The 20,740-nt window shown below is 40.4% G+C and overlaps 1 protein-coding gene across 1 annotated transcript in view; it reads right to left on the bottom strand.

Moving 5' to 3' along the window:
- The window catches only part of Pus10 (pseudouridine synthase 10), a 62,577-nt gene extending 42,195 nt beyond the window's left edge, over positions 1-20,382 (bottom strand). The window contains exons 1-4 of the mRNA XM_090336868.1: positions 20,246-20,382; positions 14,543-14,683; positions 11,622-11,876; positions 10,114-10,200 (exon numbers count right to left, since the gene is read on the bottom strand). Coding sequence (XP_090192994.1) covers positions 10,114-10,200; positions 11,622-11,876; positions 14,543-14,668 — 468 coding nt within the window. The 5' untranslated portion in view covers positions 14,669-14,683; positions 20,246-20,382. The remainder of the gene's footprint in view (positions 1-10,113; positions 10,201-11,621; positions 11,877-14,542; positions 14,684-20,245) is intronic.
- Positions 20,383-20,740: the final 358 nt, after the last annotated feature.

The raw sequence follows: 20,740 nt of genomic DNA, 5'->3' as shown, positions 1-20,740 counted from the left end.
TAGCTAATGAGTTGGGAAATGAGATTTACATTAAAAGAACTGGATAAGTATGGTCTTTGAGTTGATGAAAAATGTAGAATATTTTAAAACAAAGGGATCTTTATTACGTGTAAATAAATGCAGTAACTTAAACTAGGTCAAAATGCTCCATTCATTCAAATTTTAGCTTGAAATGATCCTTGGGGATATCTTTTAATGAACAGATAAAACTAAATTTGAATTAGCATACTAATTATGGCCTTTTTAAACAGAGCCTTTAAAAGTTTTCCTTATACAGTTATTTCTAAGTAATTGATCCTCAAAGCTCAGATTGTCACTTCTTTTTCCTGTGTCCCCAAGTGTGGCCCTGTCACAGCAATCATCATTTCTTTATTTTCATTTCTAATAGTCACTTTATCATTTTACTTTCCTCCTTCTTCTTAGTTCATGGGGTCTCAATAGTCAGAACTTGGCCTTTAATATCTGCATTCTCAATAAATCTATCTTACTATACATGTAGTACCCCAATATAATGAAGCATTAAATCTTTTCCTCCTCCTCCTCTTCCTTCTCCTCCTCTTTTTTGTTAGTCATGGGGCTTGAATTCTGGGCCTGGGTGCTGTCCCTGAGCTTTTCAGGTCAAGGCAAATGCTCTACCACTTAGAGCCACAGTGCTACTTCTGGCTTTTCTGGTAACTAATTGGAGATAAGAGTCTCACAGACTTTTGTGTTCAGGCTGGCTTTGGAAAAAAAAAAAAAAAAGGATTATAGACACACTTGTCTGAAGGGCTAGATGAGAAATAAAAATGAGGGGCTGGGAATGTCTCTTAGTGGTAGAGTGCTTGCCTAGCATGTCATCCACTCTTGTTTGGTGGTAGATAATCTTTCAACTTAAAATTCTAAATTCAAAATTACTCACACCTGTAATCCTAGCTTACTCAGGAGGCTGACATCTGAGGATCACAATTTGAAGCCAGCCCAGGCAGAAAATTATGTGAGACACTTATTTCCAATGACTGTTTTGAAAAAGCGTAAGTGGTGCTGTGCTTAAGTGATAGAGTACTAAGAAGTTTAGGAACAATGCCCAGGTCCTAATCTAAATTTCCAGGATTCACCAAAAAAAAAAAAAAATCAAGAGACCTTCTTGTCTATAGTGTGTGTGTATGTGTATGTGTGTGTGTGTGTGTGTGTGTGTGTGTGTGTGTGTGTGTGTGTGTGTGTGTGTATGTGAGCCTTACCAGAGTACATTTTAGCAGACAGCCTTTCAACTGCCCCACTTAGGACTTGCTTAGAATTTTCAAGTGAAGACAGAGTCCAGATTAAATTTTGTGGTTCTAGAATTTTCAGGAGGTGACATATAGCCTCTGGTATCAAATTTGATTAAACTGTATAATTTTAATGCCTCTTGATTCTATTGGGAGGAAGAATTTAATTGCTTACTCTAGAGAATGAAATTTTTTTTCACTGATAAAGAAACAGAACATTTATTAAAATTATCTTGGTGACCTGAAAGGGAGAAATATACCTCTTTCTTGGCAGAATCAGGTCCAAGGCATTATTAGCATGTGGTAAAAATTGAATTGAGCAATACTGATTTCTTTGGGATTCAGCTGTCTAGCCCTTGCTATGTGATTACTTCTTTCTAACCTGCTGGCTTTCCTAAGCAGGGAGCCTGCAGAGGATTAGCAAGGAACAACCCTTTAGTAAGTCTCAGGTATTGAAGACATTCAATTTAACTTCATGTTACATGTAGTTATCTGGTTTCCCTTGGCAACATCCAGTTCTGCCCTACTTTATAATCAGAGAATGGCAAAGTATGTTGCACTCTTGATCACGTCACCTATAAAAGTTTGCCTCAAAAGAGGAAAGAAAAGGACATTAAAATGTATGGAAGAGTCAGACACAGTAGCTCAGGCCTGTTATCCCAGCCACTTGAGAGGCAAAGATCAAGTGATCATGGTTTGAGGCCAACCTGGGCCATATTCCTATGGTGGTCTTTAGAATTCACATTGCTTTGAGCCCTGTTTGTCCACAGCCTCTCACTACCGGGAACGTTTTCATCCCTCCTTGCCCCATGTTATGGTGATCTCAGGAACTGAGCTCCTGCTTCATATGTACAACTCCCTGTACCTGTTTCCTGAAAACACGTTGTTAGTCCTAGTTTTGTTCCTTCATGGCTACACTTTCTTACCAGCGGTAGACTTTCTTACCAGCGGTGGCAGTTAAACTCGACTGCGACTTGATTGAGACTAGTAAAGCACAGCTCTAAGATGTGCCCATAAAGGCATTTCCATAGAACACTAACTTTCTAAAGTAATCCTGAGTTACACTTGCCCTAAAAAATGAATAGTACAATTTCACAGGCTGAGGGCCCAAACGGAATAAAAGCAGAGGAGAAAAGCAGAATGCAAGCTTGTCTGCTCAATCTTGTCCTCCTTCCTCTCTCCCTTCTTCTCTTCCTTCCTTCTTCTTGACCACTACCATGTGAGCTATTCTGCCATTCCCATCTTGTCATGATTTATTTGGTTCATGAGACCATGAACCAAAATAAATATTTCATATCTTCAGTTGTTTTGCTTAGCTATTTTGTCACATTAACAAAAACTAATTAACACACAAAATTGCCTTGCTGGAACTAAACTTGACTATGTGGTTCCTGAATATTTAAAGCAGATAGGCTAGAGAAATTTGAAAAAGGTTGGAGAGGCAGGCTAGAGAAAACCTAGAATAAAGTAAGCAGAGTGATGGGTGATTCTAGTAGAAGCTCAGAAGACTAGAATACCTTAGGAATGTGAACAGTGAAGGGAGACTCATGAGGTTCCACATAGGATCAAAGACTAGTAGGAACTGAACCAGAAGCTATTCATATCGCATCATAGCAGAGAATGTCCACATTTTGCCTATATCCTCAGACTTTGTAGGAAGGAATACTTAAATATTATGGACTAATTTTGTAGAGGAAATTTCAAGGCAGCCCCATCATTCAGGCTATGGCATAGGTTTTTTTGTTTATTTTTTTGTTAGTCATAGGGCTTGAACTCTGGGCCTGGGTGCTGTTCCTGAGCTCTTCAGCTCAAGGCTACTGCTCTACCACACTGAGTCACCACAGTGCCACTTCTGGTTTTCTGGTGGTTAGTTGGAGACACAAGTCTCATGGTCTTTCATGCCCGGGCTGGTTTTGAACTGTGATCCTTAGATCTCAGTCTCCTGAGTAGCCAGGATTATCGGGTTATGGCATAGGTTTTGCTGGCCTCTTTTAACAGGCTAGGTTTATAACACGAATTAGGAGCAAGAGTTAAGTCCCCATGATTCACAACTGTAATCCTAGCTACTTAGGTATGGCTCTAGTGGTAAAGTGCAAGCCATGAGGAGGAATGGGGAGAGAGGAAAAGCCTCAGTGCCAGCACCAAAAAAGAAAAAATAAATAAAAAGCTACAAAGATGCAAGGAGCAGGTGTGCAAGTTGCAAGGTAGCTGACTCAGATACTGGAACTTTAGGATTTGTTGAAGTTCTTTGCATGGCTACACTTTGATAGATGTATAAAACTGGAATTAAATTGTTATTCATTCTCTCTGCTTTATATAGTCACTTATATTATTTTTTGGCATGCCCTTGAACCATTCACATTTAAATGTTCTTACTGGACTCGTGTTGTCAGTAGCTGCTCAGAATTCAATTGTATTTTATATGAACACACTCACATTTCCTTCATATTTCTTCACTGTCTTTTAGAGTGCCAGCAAATAACTTCCCACTCTCTAAAATGTTTCTTTGCCTCCTCCTTGAAAATATTACTCATTTGTCTGATTCATGCTGATATGTGTGTTAATGTAATGAAGTAAATTTTTACTGTAAAAATTCACTGTGCAATCATATGTAAGCAATAAAATGAAATTGAGTTACTTGTAAAAAGAAAAAGCTACAAAGAATTTTTACTCTTATTTGTAGCTACTTCTCTAAGGTCACGTGTAACTTGCAGTATTTAGTCCAATGCCTAGAGCTATAAAGTATAATAAATGAAAGGGAAAAGTTTTGATTAGATAATAAAACTCCAACCATATCAAATTTTCTATTGAGAAGTGGTGTTTCATACAACCAAACTAACATCAAAGGAACAGTACAACCTATTTAAAGTCCAGAGAATGTTTCACATGCATGAGGGACTAATAACCAAACTGACAATACAATATTGCCCTCTACTGGATACAACTTGTAATGGTAAACCTAAAAGAACTAGTAAGAGAGTGTGTGTGTGTGTGTGTGTGTGTGTGTGTGTGTGTGTGTGTGTGTGTGTGTGTAAAACATTTAACTTTTGTGTGTGGATACCAGTACTGGGATTTGAACTCAAGGCCTTGCACTGCTGCTCTACTTTTTCACCTATGGCTGGCACTCTATTACTTGAGCCACACCACTATGGCTTTATGCTGGTTCACTGCAGGCAAAACTCTCAGATTTGTCTGTCCTAACTGGCTTCAAATCTCACTCTGTAGACCTTTGCCTCTTGAGTAGCTATAGACATGAGCCATTTTTGACAGTCCTGGGCTGGGGCTCAGGGCCTGAGCACTGTCCCTGGACTTTCTCAAGGCCAGAGCTCCTTCCGGCTCCCTTATAATACTTTTAATAAATGTATGTCCACTGTCTTAGCTAAAATCAAGGTGTCAACACTTCTGGGAAATCAAAGAGTAACATCATTTCTTTGTCTTTTCCAGCTTCAAGAGGTGTCTGAGTTCATGTTTCCTGCCATTCTCAGGAAGTTACCATGAGACAGAAACCTGGTCAAAGGACTTAACTAAAATCTAGTCAAGCCAGTTCCTATGTAGAACACATCCCTTGTTCTACCAGTTTGACTAGTCTGTAAAAGGAAGAAATTACATAAACACAATTTGTAACTATGTAGACAAAATTTGCTCTTAGCAAACCTATTCTATGTGCAATCAATTCCTTCTTATGGTCAGTGTCTAAAGTTCATTCCTCTAATTCCTTAACAAGAATCTTGCCAGGAAGGCTGCAGGAAAGGATTGAGTCTCAAAGTTATAAAAACATGATACGTAAAAAAGCCAGAGAAGTTAATTTATGAAGAACATAAAAGGAGGGGAAAAAAATCTTGTCAGGATCAAGATCACCAGATAGTAGGTAAATAAAGACAACTTTATTCACCTTTAGAAAAGTAGAATTGTCCCTATCTGCCTCTAGTAACCTGGGAAATCCGTTATCTCTTTAAAGCCCTCCAAGATCATAGGAATCTGCAAGTTCTTTCTGAATCTATCTTGAAATGTACTTCACTCACAACTGAAAACTTGAACCCATTTCAAAAAGCTTCACCGTAAAGACTTTCCATTCTCCCTTACCAATGCTCATGCTTGCCCTTCAAGTATGAAGACTACCCCTCCTTGACAGAAGGGACAGTCAAGTAGGGTTCTCAGGATCCTGTTTTACTATCCTGTCCACCAGCAGGACACCATCAGTTCAACATACATTTTCATCTCCTTTTAAGTCTTTCATTCGAAACACCATTCTAAGCATTCCAAATCTTCCTTAGCAATTCTTACCTGATTTTGGTGAGTTGTTTTCACTTTCTGGTTGCTATTTTAAAAGACCTAAGCTTCGTTCACTTGCATTAATTTAACTCCACTGTTCCTGTATTTCTTTTATTTTATTTTTTTTCCTGTATTTCTTTTAAAGGTGATCTAGAGTTAGCAAACAATTCTGTTGTTAGATCTGGGCAACATAGGGTTTACCAAGATAGTAATACTACTTCTGACATTTTCCAAAATAAAAAGTAAAAGCTAGTCACTGCTGGCTCATGCCTGTAATCCCAGCTGCTCACCAGACTGAGATCTAAGGCACAGTTTGAAGCCCAGGAAGAAAAGTCTCTGTGAAATTCTTATCTCTAATAAACTACTCCAAAAAGAAAATAAAATTATAACATTTAAGCAGAAAGCCCTAATATAGAACCCAGCGCTACAGTTATCACAGAATTCATATTTAATATGCAAGACTAGTACTAGAGCACTTGACTGGCAAGTGTGAGTTCAAATCCTAGAACCACACACACACATACAAACAAAAAAGGTAAGAATATTCCAAAGACATGTATACTTAAACTGAAGTATGTAATAAATATTTTAAAGAGTAATTTAGTTGTGTTTGCATATTACACTTAACTCTAAAGAATAAAGTTAACAATGAAAGTAACAAAACATAATTTAAAAATCACAAAGTAAATAACAAAATAGTTTTCTGAAGAAATCTAATATATGAAGAGTACACTATATATAAAGCCATATATTTCTTGAAAACTATTATTCTTAAATGAATAGATTAAATGCTACCCACTAATCTGTGGGAAAATTCTTTTTCTTTTTTTTATATATTTTTTATTGTAATTAATAAAAGGGTTACATGATATTTGCCATATAGAAGGTGCATTAATTCACATACATTGATACCCCTTCACATGTCTTAGTACCCTTTACCCTCCCCCTCTTTTTTTTTTTTTTTTTTTGGCCAGTCCTGGGCCTTCAAGGCAGGGCCTGGGCACGGTCCATGGGCTTTCTCAAGGCTAGAGCTCCTTCCGGCTCCCTTATAATACTTTTAATAAATGTATGTCCACTGTCTTAGCTAAAATCAAGGTGTCAACAGGACACTTCTGGGAAATCAAAGGGTAACATCATTTCTTTGCCTTTTCCAGCTTCAAGAGGTGTCTGAGTTCATGTTTCCTGCCATTTCTGGCTTTTTTTTCTATGTATGTGGTACCGAGGATTAGAACCTGGGTCTTCATGCATGCTAGGTAAGCAGTCTACCACTAGACTAAACCCCCAGCCCACTGTGGAATAATTCTAATAAACAGAATAGTCATATATTTATCCTAAATAGTTTAGTGGTTAACATCAGTTAGTTACGAAAAGTAAAATTTAAAGTAAAATAATTTTATTTCTTAAAACATCTCATATATATTAGTTTATGAATGTAGTCATTATAGCCAATGCATATTATATAAATAAATAAACAAACAAACTAGCCAGGCATGGTGGCTCACGCTACTCAAAAGGATGAGATCTGAGGATCAAGATCCAAAGCCAGCCTGGGCACAAAAGGACCTGAGACTCTTATTTCCAATTCACCCCTAGAAAACAGGAAGTGGGACTTAGCTTAAGAGCTCAGGGACAATGCCCAGGCCCAAGGGTAGGTGGTAGCCTTGTGCTGAGTAGCTCAAGGACAGTGCTCAGGCTGAGTTGAAGCCCCATGACCACACATAAAAAAATTAAAAATAAAATAAAAATTTTTAAAAGTATGTAACTCAAAGATAGGGATTAAGGGGGAAAACAGGACAGAATAAAGAGGTGACATTGAACAAGAAAGCAGTGTACTGATAACCTGACTTATGGAACTGTAAACCCTCTGTACAACTACTTAATAATAACAGAAAAGAATAAACTACAAAAAAATTTAATTTAAAGATATAAACAGAGAGGAAAGGTTTAGCAGTGAGATATATAACTAAATTTAGAAAATATGCTTCTTATTTGTTTTTTTTTTTTTTTTTGCCAGTCCTGGGCTTGAGCTCAGGGCCTGAGCACTGGCCTTGGACTTTCTCAAGGCTAGAGCTCTTCCACTTGAGCCTCAGCACCACTTCCGGCTTTTTTCTATGTATGTGGTACCGAGGAATCGAACCCAGGTCTTCATGCATGCTAGGCAAGCACTTTAACCACTAGGCCAAACTCCCGGCCCCTTCTTATTTGTTTTTGTTACTCAAAACACTCCAATTCTCACAAGCTGCTTAGCCCTTGAAAGTCTGTTTCTCCTACCAAAACATAAACTACCAGTGGAAATTCTGGTGACTGACCAGAAAATGACTGTAGATCAAATCAATCATCGAAGAGCACCATTAACCACTATATTCATTTGTTCAATTATTTTGTGATAAACAAGAGCTATTACTTGAAATCACTATTCTTCACACACAGCTTTAGTCCATATTTCTATTCAGTTTCAGTAAGTCTTAATCAATCTTTGTCTTACTTGTGACCAATAAGCATAATCACTCAAAAAGGCAATGGGGCAGAAAAAAAGAGAGTACTGGTATAAGACACACTGTTTTGGTGATATTCTAGGATTCTTAGGGAAAAGACACCTCATATATTTAAGTGGATACTTTTAGAACCGAAGTTCCTCACTACATTTCATTTAGCAATATGAACAAAGATAGTTTCTTTATTACCACAAAAAAGAGTTAAACATGAAACTACTTTATTCCCTTTTATCATTAGCTAGAAGAGTTGTTTCTTTTTGCATTTCACTTCAGAGAATAAGAATATTCATGATAGCTGACGTGATCCTATCCTAGGAGAATTATAAAATACACTTATATCCGCCTTAATCTCTGGAGTCTTGATCATATCTTTGTCATGTTATACAGAGCAAAGGCTTAACAAAACATCTGCTACTAAATGCGAATCTTATACTTTTCATTTGTTTGTTTTTTGGTAGTACTGGGTTTGAACTAGGGGTCTCAAACTTACTAAGGCAGGTACTCTACCACTTCAGTCACACCACCAGTCCCTTTTTGCCAGTCTCATGCATTTTCCTGGGACTACAGTCAGATTCCCTCCCACTTGTACCATCTCTCATTACAGTCTTGCATCAGGACATCCAGTTTGTTTGTTGAGATGGAGTCTTGCTAACTTTTGATTGAGCTGGCCTTAGACTACAATAGTCCTAGTCTCTATTTCCTGATTAGCTGGAATTTAGTATGGGCAGTTCCAGGAGGCATAAACCAACTTAAATCAAAATCATACTTTTTCTCATTTGCTAACTAAGCATTTAATTAACAACTATAAATTGTTTCAGCCATTCAGTAAGTAATAAAAATATGGAAAATTTAACAAGGAAAGGAATATTTCCATAATTTCATATTTTGAGAAATTCCTCGCATGCATTTTCCACATACATCTTCTCTTCCCTCCTTATTATACCCCACCCCCACCCCCAAGGCTGGGGATGAAACTCATAGTCTTCTGAATGCTACCTAGGTACTCTGCCACTGAGTTGTATCTCCAGACCCCTTTCACATATTTTTGTGGGTGTATGCTGGTACTGGGACTTGAACTCAAGAGCTTTTTTTACTCCACCACTTGAGCATCAGCTACACTTCTAGCTTTTTGGTAGTTAATTAGAGATAAGAGTCTCACCAACTTTCCTGCCCAGGCTGGCTTCAAATATCAGTTCTCAGACCTCAGCCTCCTAAGTAGCTAGGATTATAGGTATGAGGCACCAGCAAGTGGTCTTACATAGACTTTCTGTTTAGTTGTTTGTTTCTTTTGTATGGGGCTTGAACTTGAATGCCTCGGTATTGTCCCTGAGCTTGTTTGCTGAAGACGTGCTTTACCACTTGAGCCACAACTTCACATCTCACTTTTTGCTGGTTAACTGGAGATAATAATGTCTCAGATTTGTCCTAGCTGGCTTCAAACTGGAATCCTCAGATCTCAGCCTTGTGAGTAGCTAGGATTACAGGTGTGAGCCATGGGTACACAACCATTTTTTTTGGGGGGGGGTGGGGGGGGGACAAGACTGGGACTTGAACTTGGTATCTGACACTTGCTTTTCCTTGTTGGCTAGCACTCCATGACCTGAGCCTTACCTCTACTTATGACATAGATTTTTTCTTTCTTTTTTTTTTTTTTTTTTTTTTGCCAGTCCTAGGCTTAAACTCAGGGCCTGAGCACTGTCCTTGGACTTTTCTCAAGACCAGAGCTCTATCACTTAAGCCATAGCACCACTTCCAGCATTTTTTTTCTGTGTATGTGGTACTGAGGAATCGAACCCAGGGCTTAGTGCATGCTAGGCAAGCCCTCTACCACTAGGCCACACTCCGAACCCACCCTCACATAGACTTTCTTATTGTTGCTGCCAATCCTGGAACTTGAACTCAGGGCCTGGGCATTGTACTTGGACACTTTTTGCTCAAGATTAGCACTCTGTCACTTGAGCCACAGCATCACTTCTGGTTTTTTCTATGTATATGGTACCAAGGAATCAAACCCGGGCTTCATGCATGCTAGGTGAGCACTCTACCACTAGGCTATGCTCCCCATCCCACACATAGACTTTTAAGTGTGCAATAGACCTTACCTCTCTTACAAATAACTGTGGTGGAAAGGATACAGAAAATACCAAGTTGCTGAATTCAAACCCAGAAGCTTCAACCTTTTGGCATACCTTAAAAAAAAATTACAATGATATAAATCGCAAGAACTGCTTAAAATCTTACTCTGGTCTTCAGAACATGGATTTCTGTCAAGGAAATGACTGAAAATCTTCCAAACTTTCAGTTAGGAGATATGGCTACAGCTCAGTGTAGAGCTCTTGTGAAATATGTGCCAGGACATAGGTTCAATCCCCAACAACGCTACAAAGAAAAACAAATTTAAACAAAACCTTTCACAGTTGATCTGGAACTCTCGTAACATCCTAAAATTAAACATTTTCTATGACCCTGAAAACAAATATAAGGTACAAAAACAGCTACAACTGACTCCTAAAGTACAAAATAGCTTCCTACAAGTGGGAGCCAGTGGCTTATTCCTATAAACCTAGCTATTCAGAAGGCTGAAATCAGAGGATTCCAGATTGAAGCCAGACAGGGCAGACAAATCTTAGACACTCTTATCTCCAATTAACCAGCAAAAAGTAGAAGTGAAAATGTGGTTGAACCTCAGCTCTGAGTGAAAAAGCAAGCATGGACAAGAGGTCTAACAACAAAAAACCAACAACAAAAAATGAGCTTTCTACTATATTACTTCTTAATCTTTAATTGTCTTCCAATAAAGCCAAATATAATATTCTTGACAGTAGCTCCACATTCAGTCATTTACCTTTTTAAAAAAAAAAAATTTAGGGGCCGGGAGTTTGGCCTAGTGGTTAAAGTGCTTGCCTAGCATGCACAAAGACCCGGGTTTGATTCCTTGGTACCACATACATAGACAAAAGCCGGAAATGGTGCTGAGGCTCAAGTGGTAGAGTGCTAGCCTTGAGAAAGTCCAAGGACAGGGCTCAGGCCCTGAGCTCAAGCCCAGGACTGGCAAAAAAAAATTTATTTGTGTTGGTCATGGGACTTGAACTCTGGGCCTGGGCATTGTTCCTGAGCTCTTCAACTCAAGGCTATGCCTTGAATCACAGCACCACTTCTTGTTTCCTAATGGTTAATTGGAGATAAAGACTCACAGGACATTTTAGTTCCAGGGCTGGCTTTGGACTGAAATACTCAGATCTCAACCTCCTAAGTAGCTAGGATTACAGGCATGAGCCACTGTGCCCAGCTAGTCCGGCTAGTCATTTACCTTTTACAAGACTATAACTTAACTTTTCCAGGAAATACTAGGCATTACTATAAAGTTTCCTCTACCTTCTTTGAGATGTTGAACAGCAAAAGGAAAACACCACTCAAATGAACAACACTCATGATTGAGATACAAGAATACAGTTCAGTAAGTTTCAGTTTGTCAATATAAAAAGTAATGGGTTTTGGTTTAAAACAAAATTAAGAAAATTGAAATGAATGGCACGGTTCCTTTCTAGGTGTACAAGCACTCTGAGTCTCAAAACTGAGTTTATGCCTATAATAAAAAGAGATTATTTACCTTCTTAATGAACTCTTTTTCACAGAATTCTTGAAGAATTCCAAGGCAAACATTGCATACACTCAAATTTGAGTACTTGGAAGCAATACTTCCATCTCCAATAACAGAGATATTGCCTTCTCCATTTGGAATTAAATTATCTATTCCATCTTCCAGTTCTTGTAGCCGAATTTTCTTGGGAGGTGGATTTAAAACTTCCAAAACCAATTCATCTTTTCCAGGTTCCAGAAATTTCTGTAGGCCACTGAGCAACTCCTGAAAAGTTAATAAAAGAAAAAGTAATGATCCTTTTATAATGTCCTATAAGATTTCTGGATAACACATGAAAACAATAAAAATTGTAACTTTAAAGTTATACAGTGATGAGTTACATGAATGCTGGAGCAACCAATTTTATTTTATTAGCCAGTACTAGCTTTCTGTGTTGAGAGACTTATCTAATCATTGTATTTTCCAAAAGGATTCCACAGATCAATGAAGGTAAAATACTAAATACTTATGCACAAAAGTACCATCAACATATTTATCACTCTAGTTTGTAACTCTGTGAGAATGTTTATTTGATAATTTTGGCAATTCACAAAAATAGATCTGGACTGGGGATGCAGACGCAGAGTAACTGTTTAGCATGTACAAGGCCTTGGATTACTCCTGTTTCCAGCATTAAAAAAAAAAGAAGAAGAAAAGGCTGGGAGTTTGGCCTAGTGGTAGAGTGCTTGCCTAGCATGCAGAAAGACCCAGGTTTGATTCCTCAGTACCACATACACAGAAAAACTCAGAAGTGGTGCTGTGGTTCAAGTGGTAGAAGACTAGCCCTGAGAAAGCCCAAGGACAGTGGTCAGGCCCTGAGTTCAAGCCCCAGGTCTGGCAAAAAAAAAAAAATTCAAGCCAGGCACAGTGGCTCATGCCTATAATACTAGCTATTCAGGAGGCTGAGATCTGAGTATCGCAGTTCAAAACCAGCCTAGGCACAAAAGAAGCTAAGACTATTATCTCCAGTTAATAACTCGGTAAAACAGAAGTGGGGACTGGAGTGTGGCCTAGTGGTAGAATGCTTACCAAGCATGCATTAAGCCCTGGGTTCAATTCCTTGATACCACACATACAGAAAATAAAGCCAAAGTGGTGTTGTGGCTCAGTGATGGAGCGCTAGCCTTGAGAAAGCTCAAGGACAGTGCCTAGGCCCTGAGTTCAAACCCCAGGACTGGCAAAAACAAACAAACAAACAAACAAACAGAAGTGGCACGGTGGCTTAAATGGTAGAACACTAACCTTGAGCACAAAGAGGCTCAGGGACAACTTGAGCCCTGAACTCAAGCACGACAACTGACAAAGAAAAAAAAGTAGGGGAAGGGCTGGGAGTTTGGCCTAGCCGTAGAGTGCTTGCCTAACATGCATGAAGACCCAGATTTGATTCCTTGGCACCACATACCTAGAAAAAAGCCGGAAGTGGTGCAAAGGCTTAAGTGGTAGAGCTCTAGCCTTGAGAAAGTCCAAGGACAGTGCTCAGGTCCTGAGCTCAAGCCCAGGACTGCCCCCCCCCAAAAAAAAGGGGAGAAAAAAAGAAACATTCTATGACATTCTTGTTTGCCTAATTTGTCATACCATGTAAAAGAATTTAAAAATAAGCACACATTCCTCAGAACATACAGCCTTTGTTAAGTGATATATGTATTAACAAATACAAATAAACATTAGGCCAGAGTTGTAGTTCGGTGGTAGAATATTTGTCTAGAAGGACTAAGACTCTAGGTTCAATCCCCAGCACCAAAATATACACATACAGACAGACACACACACATAATGAAAATACAAAAGAAAAAAAGAACTAAACTCACAATGTTTTCACTTAATAGAAAAGTTCCACTCCTGCAGTACCTTATTTAATGAGAAGCAGGTTTGTTTTTTGTTTTTGTTTTTGGCCAGTACTGGGGCTTGAATCTATGGCCTAGGCACTGCTCCTGAGCTTCTTTCTGAGCTTCTTTTGCTCAAGGCTAACACTGTACCACTTGAGCCACATTGGAACTTTCAGCTTTTTCTGTTTATGTGGTACTGAGGAATCAAACCTAGGACTTTGTGCATGCTAGGCAAGCACTCTACCACTAAGCCACAGTCCCAGCCCCAGGGACTAATTTTTAAGACAACAGGAATTCCAAAATTACTGTAACAGTAATTATAATAGACAAAATTAATATTTATTTGAGGGATATTTGCCTTCAAAAGCCCAAGTATTCACTTTAAAATACAAGGGAAAGCTGGGTACTGGTGGCTCACATCTGTAATTTTAGCTACTCAGGAAGCTGTGAACTGAGGAACAAGGTTCAGAGTCAGCCCAGGCAAGAAAGTCAATGAGACACTTCTTTCCAATAAGCACCAAAAGAAGAAGAAGAAGAAGAAGAAGAACAAGAAGAAGAAGAAGAAGAAGAAGAAGAAGAAGAAGAAGAGAGGAGGAGGAAGAGGAGGAGGAGGAGGAGGAGGAGGAAAAGAAGAGAGGAGGAGGAGCTGTGGCTCAAGTGGTAGAATGTTAATCTTGAGCAAAATGTTCAGGGACAGTGGCTAGACCCTGAATTCAAGCCCCAGGATCAGCAATAAGAATAAGAATAGGGATTAAAAACTTTTTTTTTTGTCAGTTGTGGGGCTTAACTCTGTCCCTGAGCTCTTCAGCTCAAGGCTATCACCTTACCCCTGAGCCTGGACGTTGTCCTTGAGCTCTTTAGCTCAGGGCTACTGAAGAGCTCAGGGCTACTGCCCTACCCCTTGAGCAACAGCACTAATTCCGGCTTTCTAGTGGTTGATTGGAGATAACAGTTTCAGAGACTTTAGTGCCAGGTCTGGCTTTCAACTTCGATCCTCATATATCAGCCTCCTGAATAGTTAGGATTACTGGTGTGAGCCACCATGCCCAGCTTAAAAGAAAATACCTTGTATGGAAGTTTGTAAGGTGCATGAAAATCCACACCACAGAATCTGAAGATACATCTTGGACAGGTACCAGACTTGAACAACAAGTGGGCCACAAATTTGTTTTCTTCAGTCAGTGGAAACATACTTGACAATTATAACTAGAAAGAAAGAAAGAAAGAAAATAAAACCTAATGAGAAGTTTCAATATTTTGTCACAGAAAAATATGTCATCACCCTTAGGAATAAAAGGTAGTTTGTATTTATACAACTTTGCACTCTCCCATAATGTCCTTTGTATTACAGGCATACAAACTTGAATGAGTCCAAAAGATCAAATATAGTGATCAAGTGTCAAGTATAGTGATGAGCTAATATAGTCCAGCTCTTAGAGAGCTGAGGTAAAAAGACCACATGAGCATGTGTTCTAGGCCAGCCTAGGCAATATAGTGAGAATCCATATTGTAAGGAAAAACAAAAACAAAAAACAAGGTAGGTCAAGTAAAAGATTCTAATTGCAAAATAATTCAGATTAGTTTATGATAAAATACATCAGCATAATCAAGTCAATCAAAAGAAATATGCCAGGAGCATTTACTCAATTGTCCAGAAACAAGGACATACTAAATCCACTAGCACAACGATGTTCATTGCAGCACTATTTACCATAGCAAAGATATGGAACCAACCCAGATGCCCCTCAGTTGATGAGTGGATCAACAAGATGTGGTATTTATACACAGTGGAATTCTATGCTGCTGTCAGAAAGAATGACATCACCCCATTTGTAAGGAAATGGAAAGACTTAGAAAAAAGCATAGTAAGTAAAGTAAGCCAGACTCAAAGGAACATAGGCTTAATGGTTTCCCTCATTTGTCATAACCAGTAGAAACCTTGGGCTCTCCTAGCAGCAATTTACAATAGAGCAAAACCTAGATACATGAGGCTCCCCCATATAGTATGACACTAAATGAAAGGACCTCCAGAATATAGAAACAAAAGCCATATAATGAGTGATTGTTGTCCTTAATGTACTATGTTATCTCTCATCTCTTTTGCTGTCCCTTGGTTATCTTATATTGTTACAGTATTTTACCTTGTTATCTGTATATATGCATATTTGGTTATTTGAAGTCGGATAGGAAAGGGAGGAAAACAAGATGAGGGATGGGGGTGGGGGTAGGAAATGGGGACCAAGACATGAGAAAGGGTATCAATGTTTGTGAAGTAATGCACCTTCTATCTGGTGAATGTAATGTAACCCTTCTAATAATTACAATTAAAAAATATGAAAAAAAAAGAAGTAAGCTGGGAGTTAGACCTCATAGCTTTTCAGGAGGCTGAGGTCTGATGATCCTGATTCAAACCTAGCCAGGCAAGCAAATCCAAAAGACTCCTATGTCCAGCACAAAGCAGAGATGTGGCCCAAGTGGTAGAGCACCACCTTGAGTGGAAAAAGCTAAGCAAGAGCATAAAGCACTAAGTACTGGATCCAGTACTAGCACAAACAATAAATAAACAGGTTGCTTCTGAGAAGAATAATGAAAACAGGAGTGAAATCTTACTTTTAATTTTGTACTATTCAGTGATAAAGTGGCTAATGTATTAAACTTTTCGGGGCCAGGAATGTAGCCTACCGGTGGAGTGCTTGCCTAGCACACACAAAACCCTGGGTTTGATTACTCAATACCACATATACAGTAAAAGGTGCTGGGAAGTGACGCTGTGGCTTAAGTGGTACAGTACTACCCTTGAGCTGAAGAGCTCAGGGACAGCACTCAGGCCCAGAACTCAAGCCCCACAACCAACAATAACAACAACAACAACAACAACAAGGTGCTATGGCTCAAGCTCAAGTGGTAGCATGCTATCCTTTAGAAAGCTCAAGAACAGTAGTACCCCAGTCTGAGTTCAAACTCTAGAACTGACAAAAAAAAAAAAACGTTTCCTATTGAAAATTTAAAAATTAGCTTGCTAGAAAATAATTCAGATCAATTTATATAGTACTAGTTGGCTAGCCTTGTTGATAGTTAGCAGTCAAGTACTTAAAACATATTATAAGACCAGGAGCTTAGCCTAGTGATAGTGCTTCCCTAGCAAGCATGAAGCTCTGGGTTCAATTTCTCAGTATCACATACATAGCAAAAGCCAGAAATGGTGCGCTGACTCAAGTGGCAGAGCACTAGCCTTGAGCAAAAAGTGTCCAAGGACAGTGCTGAGGCCCCGAGCTCAAGCCCCAGGACCGTCAAAAAAAAAAAAAAAAAAAAACATTGACTAGGAAGGAGGCATAGCTCAAGTAGTAGAGCACTTGAAGCCCTGAGTTCAAAACATCACAAAGAAGTTTTTTAAAAATTAAACAAATACATGAATAAAACCAAAAGAATCTTTTTTATATCAGTCATGGGACTTGAACTCTGGGTCTAGGTATTGTCCTTGAGCTCTTCAGTGAAGGCTACTGCCCTATCCCTTGGCCTCAGCATTGTCCTTGAGCTCTTCAGCTCAAAGCTACCCAGAGCCACAGCAAAACTTCCCATTTTCTGGTGATTAATTGGAGATAAGGATCTCTCAACTTTGTAGCGCCCCAACTGGCTTTGAACCACAATCCTTAGATCTCAGCTTCCTAAGAAATAAGATTACAGGCGTGAGCCAACAAGCCCGGCTAAGAATCAATTTTGATGACATAAATAAATTGCAAGTTGGGCTGGGAGTTTAGCCTAGTGGTAGAGTGCTTGCCTAACATGCAGAAAGACCCAGGTTCAATTCCTCAGTACCACATACATAGAAAAAGCCAGAAGTGGTACTGTGGCTCAAGTGGTAGAGTTCTAGCCTTAAGAAAGCCCAAGGACAGTACTCAGGCCCTGAGCTCAAGCCCAGGACCAGCAAAAAGCAAAATAAGCAAACAAAAACTAAAATAAAATAAAGAATACGAATTTACTCTAAAAACCAGCAGCCACAAGTACCAAAAATACAATTTTTCTAAAAAAGAAAAACAAAACACAGCCAGAGCTGTGATCTGATTCAGGTGAATATGATTTACCAATAATAGGTAGACAAAAAAGTCATACTTGTTTGGACACAACAATAAGAATTGAGACACCAGAATTGAGAAACACTTAATCATAGTTGCCTAAGTAAATCTAGGCTTGAGGGTATTTTCAACAAAGTAGCTGGGATATAAAGAGGCTGTCCTCTAAATACTGAAACTGTGTGATCATTGTTGACATTATCAGAATCTCTTACCCAGCTTACTTTATCTGTCAGCTTGCTCTTGAGAAAAGACTCTGTGAGGCTGAAATTAAGCATTTGAAGTTCATCTGAGTGAACTTTCCTTGTAAAGAAACTTTTATTTTCTTTTTTTAATTGTATTTTATTGTGGGGGTAACATATAGAGGGATTATACTTACGTTCACCAGGTAGTGGGTACATTACTTGTTGAACATTGACACCCTTTCTCTTCCCTCCCCGCACCCAAGAAACTGTTTTCTATCTTGCTCATTTTGTTATTTTTTTCTGCTTCTTCCTATTAGTTAAGGCCTATGATGCAATTTAACTCAGAAATAATCTTTAACTTTAGAGAAAAACAAATATGCACTCTTTCAATTAAAAAAAAAAAACTCAGCCAGGAGCCACTCCTGTGTTAGCGACTCTACAGACAATCTGAGGATCAAAGCTAGAAGCCAGCCGGAACAGGAAAGTCTGTGAGAGTTTAATCTCTAATTAATCTGGGGCTGAGAATGTGGCTTCGTGGTAGTGTTGTGACTCAAGCCCTTGAGCAAAAGTGCCTAGGCCCTTAGTTCAAGCCCTGGAACAGGCAAAAGAAAAGAAAAGAGTAGCCTGGGTGTGTCCTAGTGGTAGAGTGCTCCCCTAGCATACACAAAGTTCTGGGTTTGATGCCCCGGTACCACATACACAGAAAAAGCTGAAAATGGCCCTGTGGCTCAAGTGGCAGAGCACTAGCCTTGACCAAAAAGTGTCCAAGGACAGTGCCCAGGCCCTGAGTTCAAGCTCCAGGACTGGCAGAGAGAGAGAGAGAGAGAGAGAGAGAGAGAGAGAGAGAGAGAGAGAGAGAGAGAGAGAGAGAGAGAGAGAGAGAGAGAGAGAGAGCGAGAGCGAGCGCACGCCAGAAGTGGTTCTGTGGCTCAGGTGGCAGAGCACTAGCCTTGAGTAAAAAAAAAAAAGTGTTCAAAAACAGTGCCCAAGCCCTGAGAGCAGGCCCCAGGACTGGCAAAAAAGGAAGGAAGGAAGGGAGGGAGGGAGGGAGGAAGGGAGGAAGGAAAGAAGGAAATCATTTGAATCTTCTGCCTCTGAGAAGTTCTTAGACCTGTTAGTAATGATAAAACATCCTAATCTGGGACAGGGACCATGGCCTACTGGTTGAATGCTTGCTGGCATGCATGAAGCCCTGGGTTGTATTCCTTAGAACCACATACACAGAAAAAGCCAGAGTGGGGCTGTGGCTCAGGTAGTAGAACACTAGCCTTGAGAAGGCCCAAGGACAGTGCCTAGGCCCTGAGTTCAAGCCCCAGGACTGTGCAGGCATGCACAAGCATGCACAAGCATGCATACTCATACACACGCATACACATACACACACACACACGTGCAAGCACGAGCACAAAACAAACTTCCTGACGGGAGTAATTTCAAGATGTTCAAAATGCTCAGATGTGGCCGGGCGCAGTGGCTCACGCCTGTAATCCTACCTACTCAGGAGGCTGAGATCTTAGGATCAAGGTTAAAAGCCAGCCGGGGCACAAAAGGACCTGAAACTCTTACCTCCAGCTAATGTCAGAACGGGAAATGGGGCTTGGCTCAAGGGTAGGGTGGTAGCTTTGAGTTGAAAAACTCAGGGACAGCGCCCAGGCCCAGGGATAGGGGGTTAGCCTTGAGCTAAAGAGCTCAGAGACAGCGCCCACGCTGAGTTCAAGCCGCATGACCCATAAAAAAAAAAATCAGATGTGTTAATAACTGAGCCTTAGATTTTACAGACCTCTCAACATTTTCACCTAAGTAACATACTTACTTCTCAAATATATTAACACTAAAAGGAATTATGCCTTAAATCTGATTGTCACATCTTGATGTAGTGAAATGACAGGGTTTCCTAAAAAGAAATCAGTGTGTCTCCTGTTAAGACTTAACATTTCAAGCAAGCCCTGAGAAATGCATCTCATACAGTAAGTTTTCCAGTGTCAGCTGCCATTCATTGTGATTTTTGGGTTTTTTTGTTGTTACTTTCATTATTGTTTTACAGAAAGGAATCTGGAAATTTTGCAACAAAAACAGCTTCCACCTTAGAAGGAGCCTGAATCCCTTCTCCACAAGTCCAGTATGATTCAATGAAAAGGAAAGGCTTCCTTTTCATCTCCTGGTCTATTGGAAAAGGAAAAACGGGAAACAAGGGTATAGAAGAAGGAGATGAAAGAGGAGGAGGGAAGTAAGGAAGAGAGGAGAGGGAGGGGGAGAGAGAGGAAGGGAGGGAAGGCGAGGCTGGAGTGCCTCACGGTGAGACGTTCCAAAATTCTCTTCCATGCACACGGATGCCATTGTCCCGTGGCGTCAGGGTGGGAGTGTGCATCTTCGGAAGGGGCTCACAACTTGGATCGGCTACGTGACGCAGACACGGACTCTCTCCTGGGTTCTTGGAAAGTTCATCCCTCCGTCTAAGCTCGAGTTTCTCGCCCACACCGGCTTCGTTTCGGTCCAAGAAACTTCCTACTTACCCCAGGCGTCCAGCGAGGCCGCCCCAGTCCCTCAAGCACTCTCCTTCAGCTTCAGCTCGCCCGCGGCGGGTCCCGAGCCGCTCTCCTCAGACCTCCCCGCCTCACCTTCTCCAGACCGGCTGGAACCCGGGGACTAATCCCGTCCCGGCGCTGGGGGGGGGGGGGGGGGGAGGGGGGAGGGAAGACTAACGGCCACGCACAACCGTGCGCCCAGCAGTTCTGCTCCCGGAGGAAACCAGGGCGTGAGAAGGAAAGTACCGGGCCACGACGGGGCGAACGTCGCCCCGCGTGAATATAGGGAAATCTGTACGCACCTCTGGGTTTGCAGTCGGGGATACACCCCACCAGCTCCGTGGGCTGGGACGCGCCGCGGGCAGCGCTCCCCACCAGAGGGCTTGGCTCTCAGAGAAGCCCTCCCCCATACGCGTGTGCGTGCGCGCGCGCACACACACACACACACACACACACACACACACACACACACACACGCGCGCG

This window comes from Megascapheus bottae, chromosome 7 (assembly GCF_031878675.1).
Source record: "Megascapheus bottae isolate mThoBot1 chromosome 7, mThoBot2.hap1, whole genome shotgun sequence".
NCBI lineage: Eukaryota > Metazoa > Chordata > Mammalia > Rodentia > Geomyidae > Megascapheus > Megascapheus bottae.
Note: the sequence above shows the minus strand (reverse complement) of the source record. Positions and strands in the feature narration are given on the sequence as shown.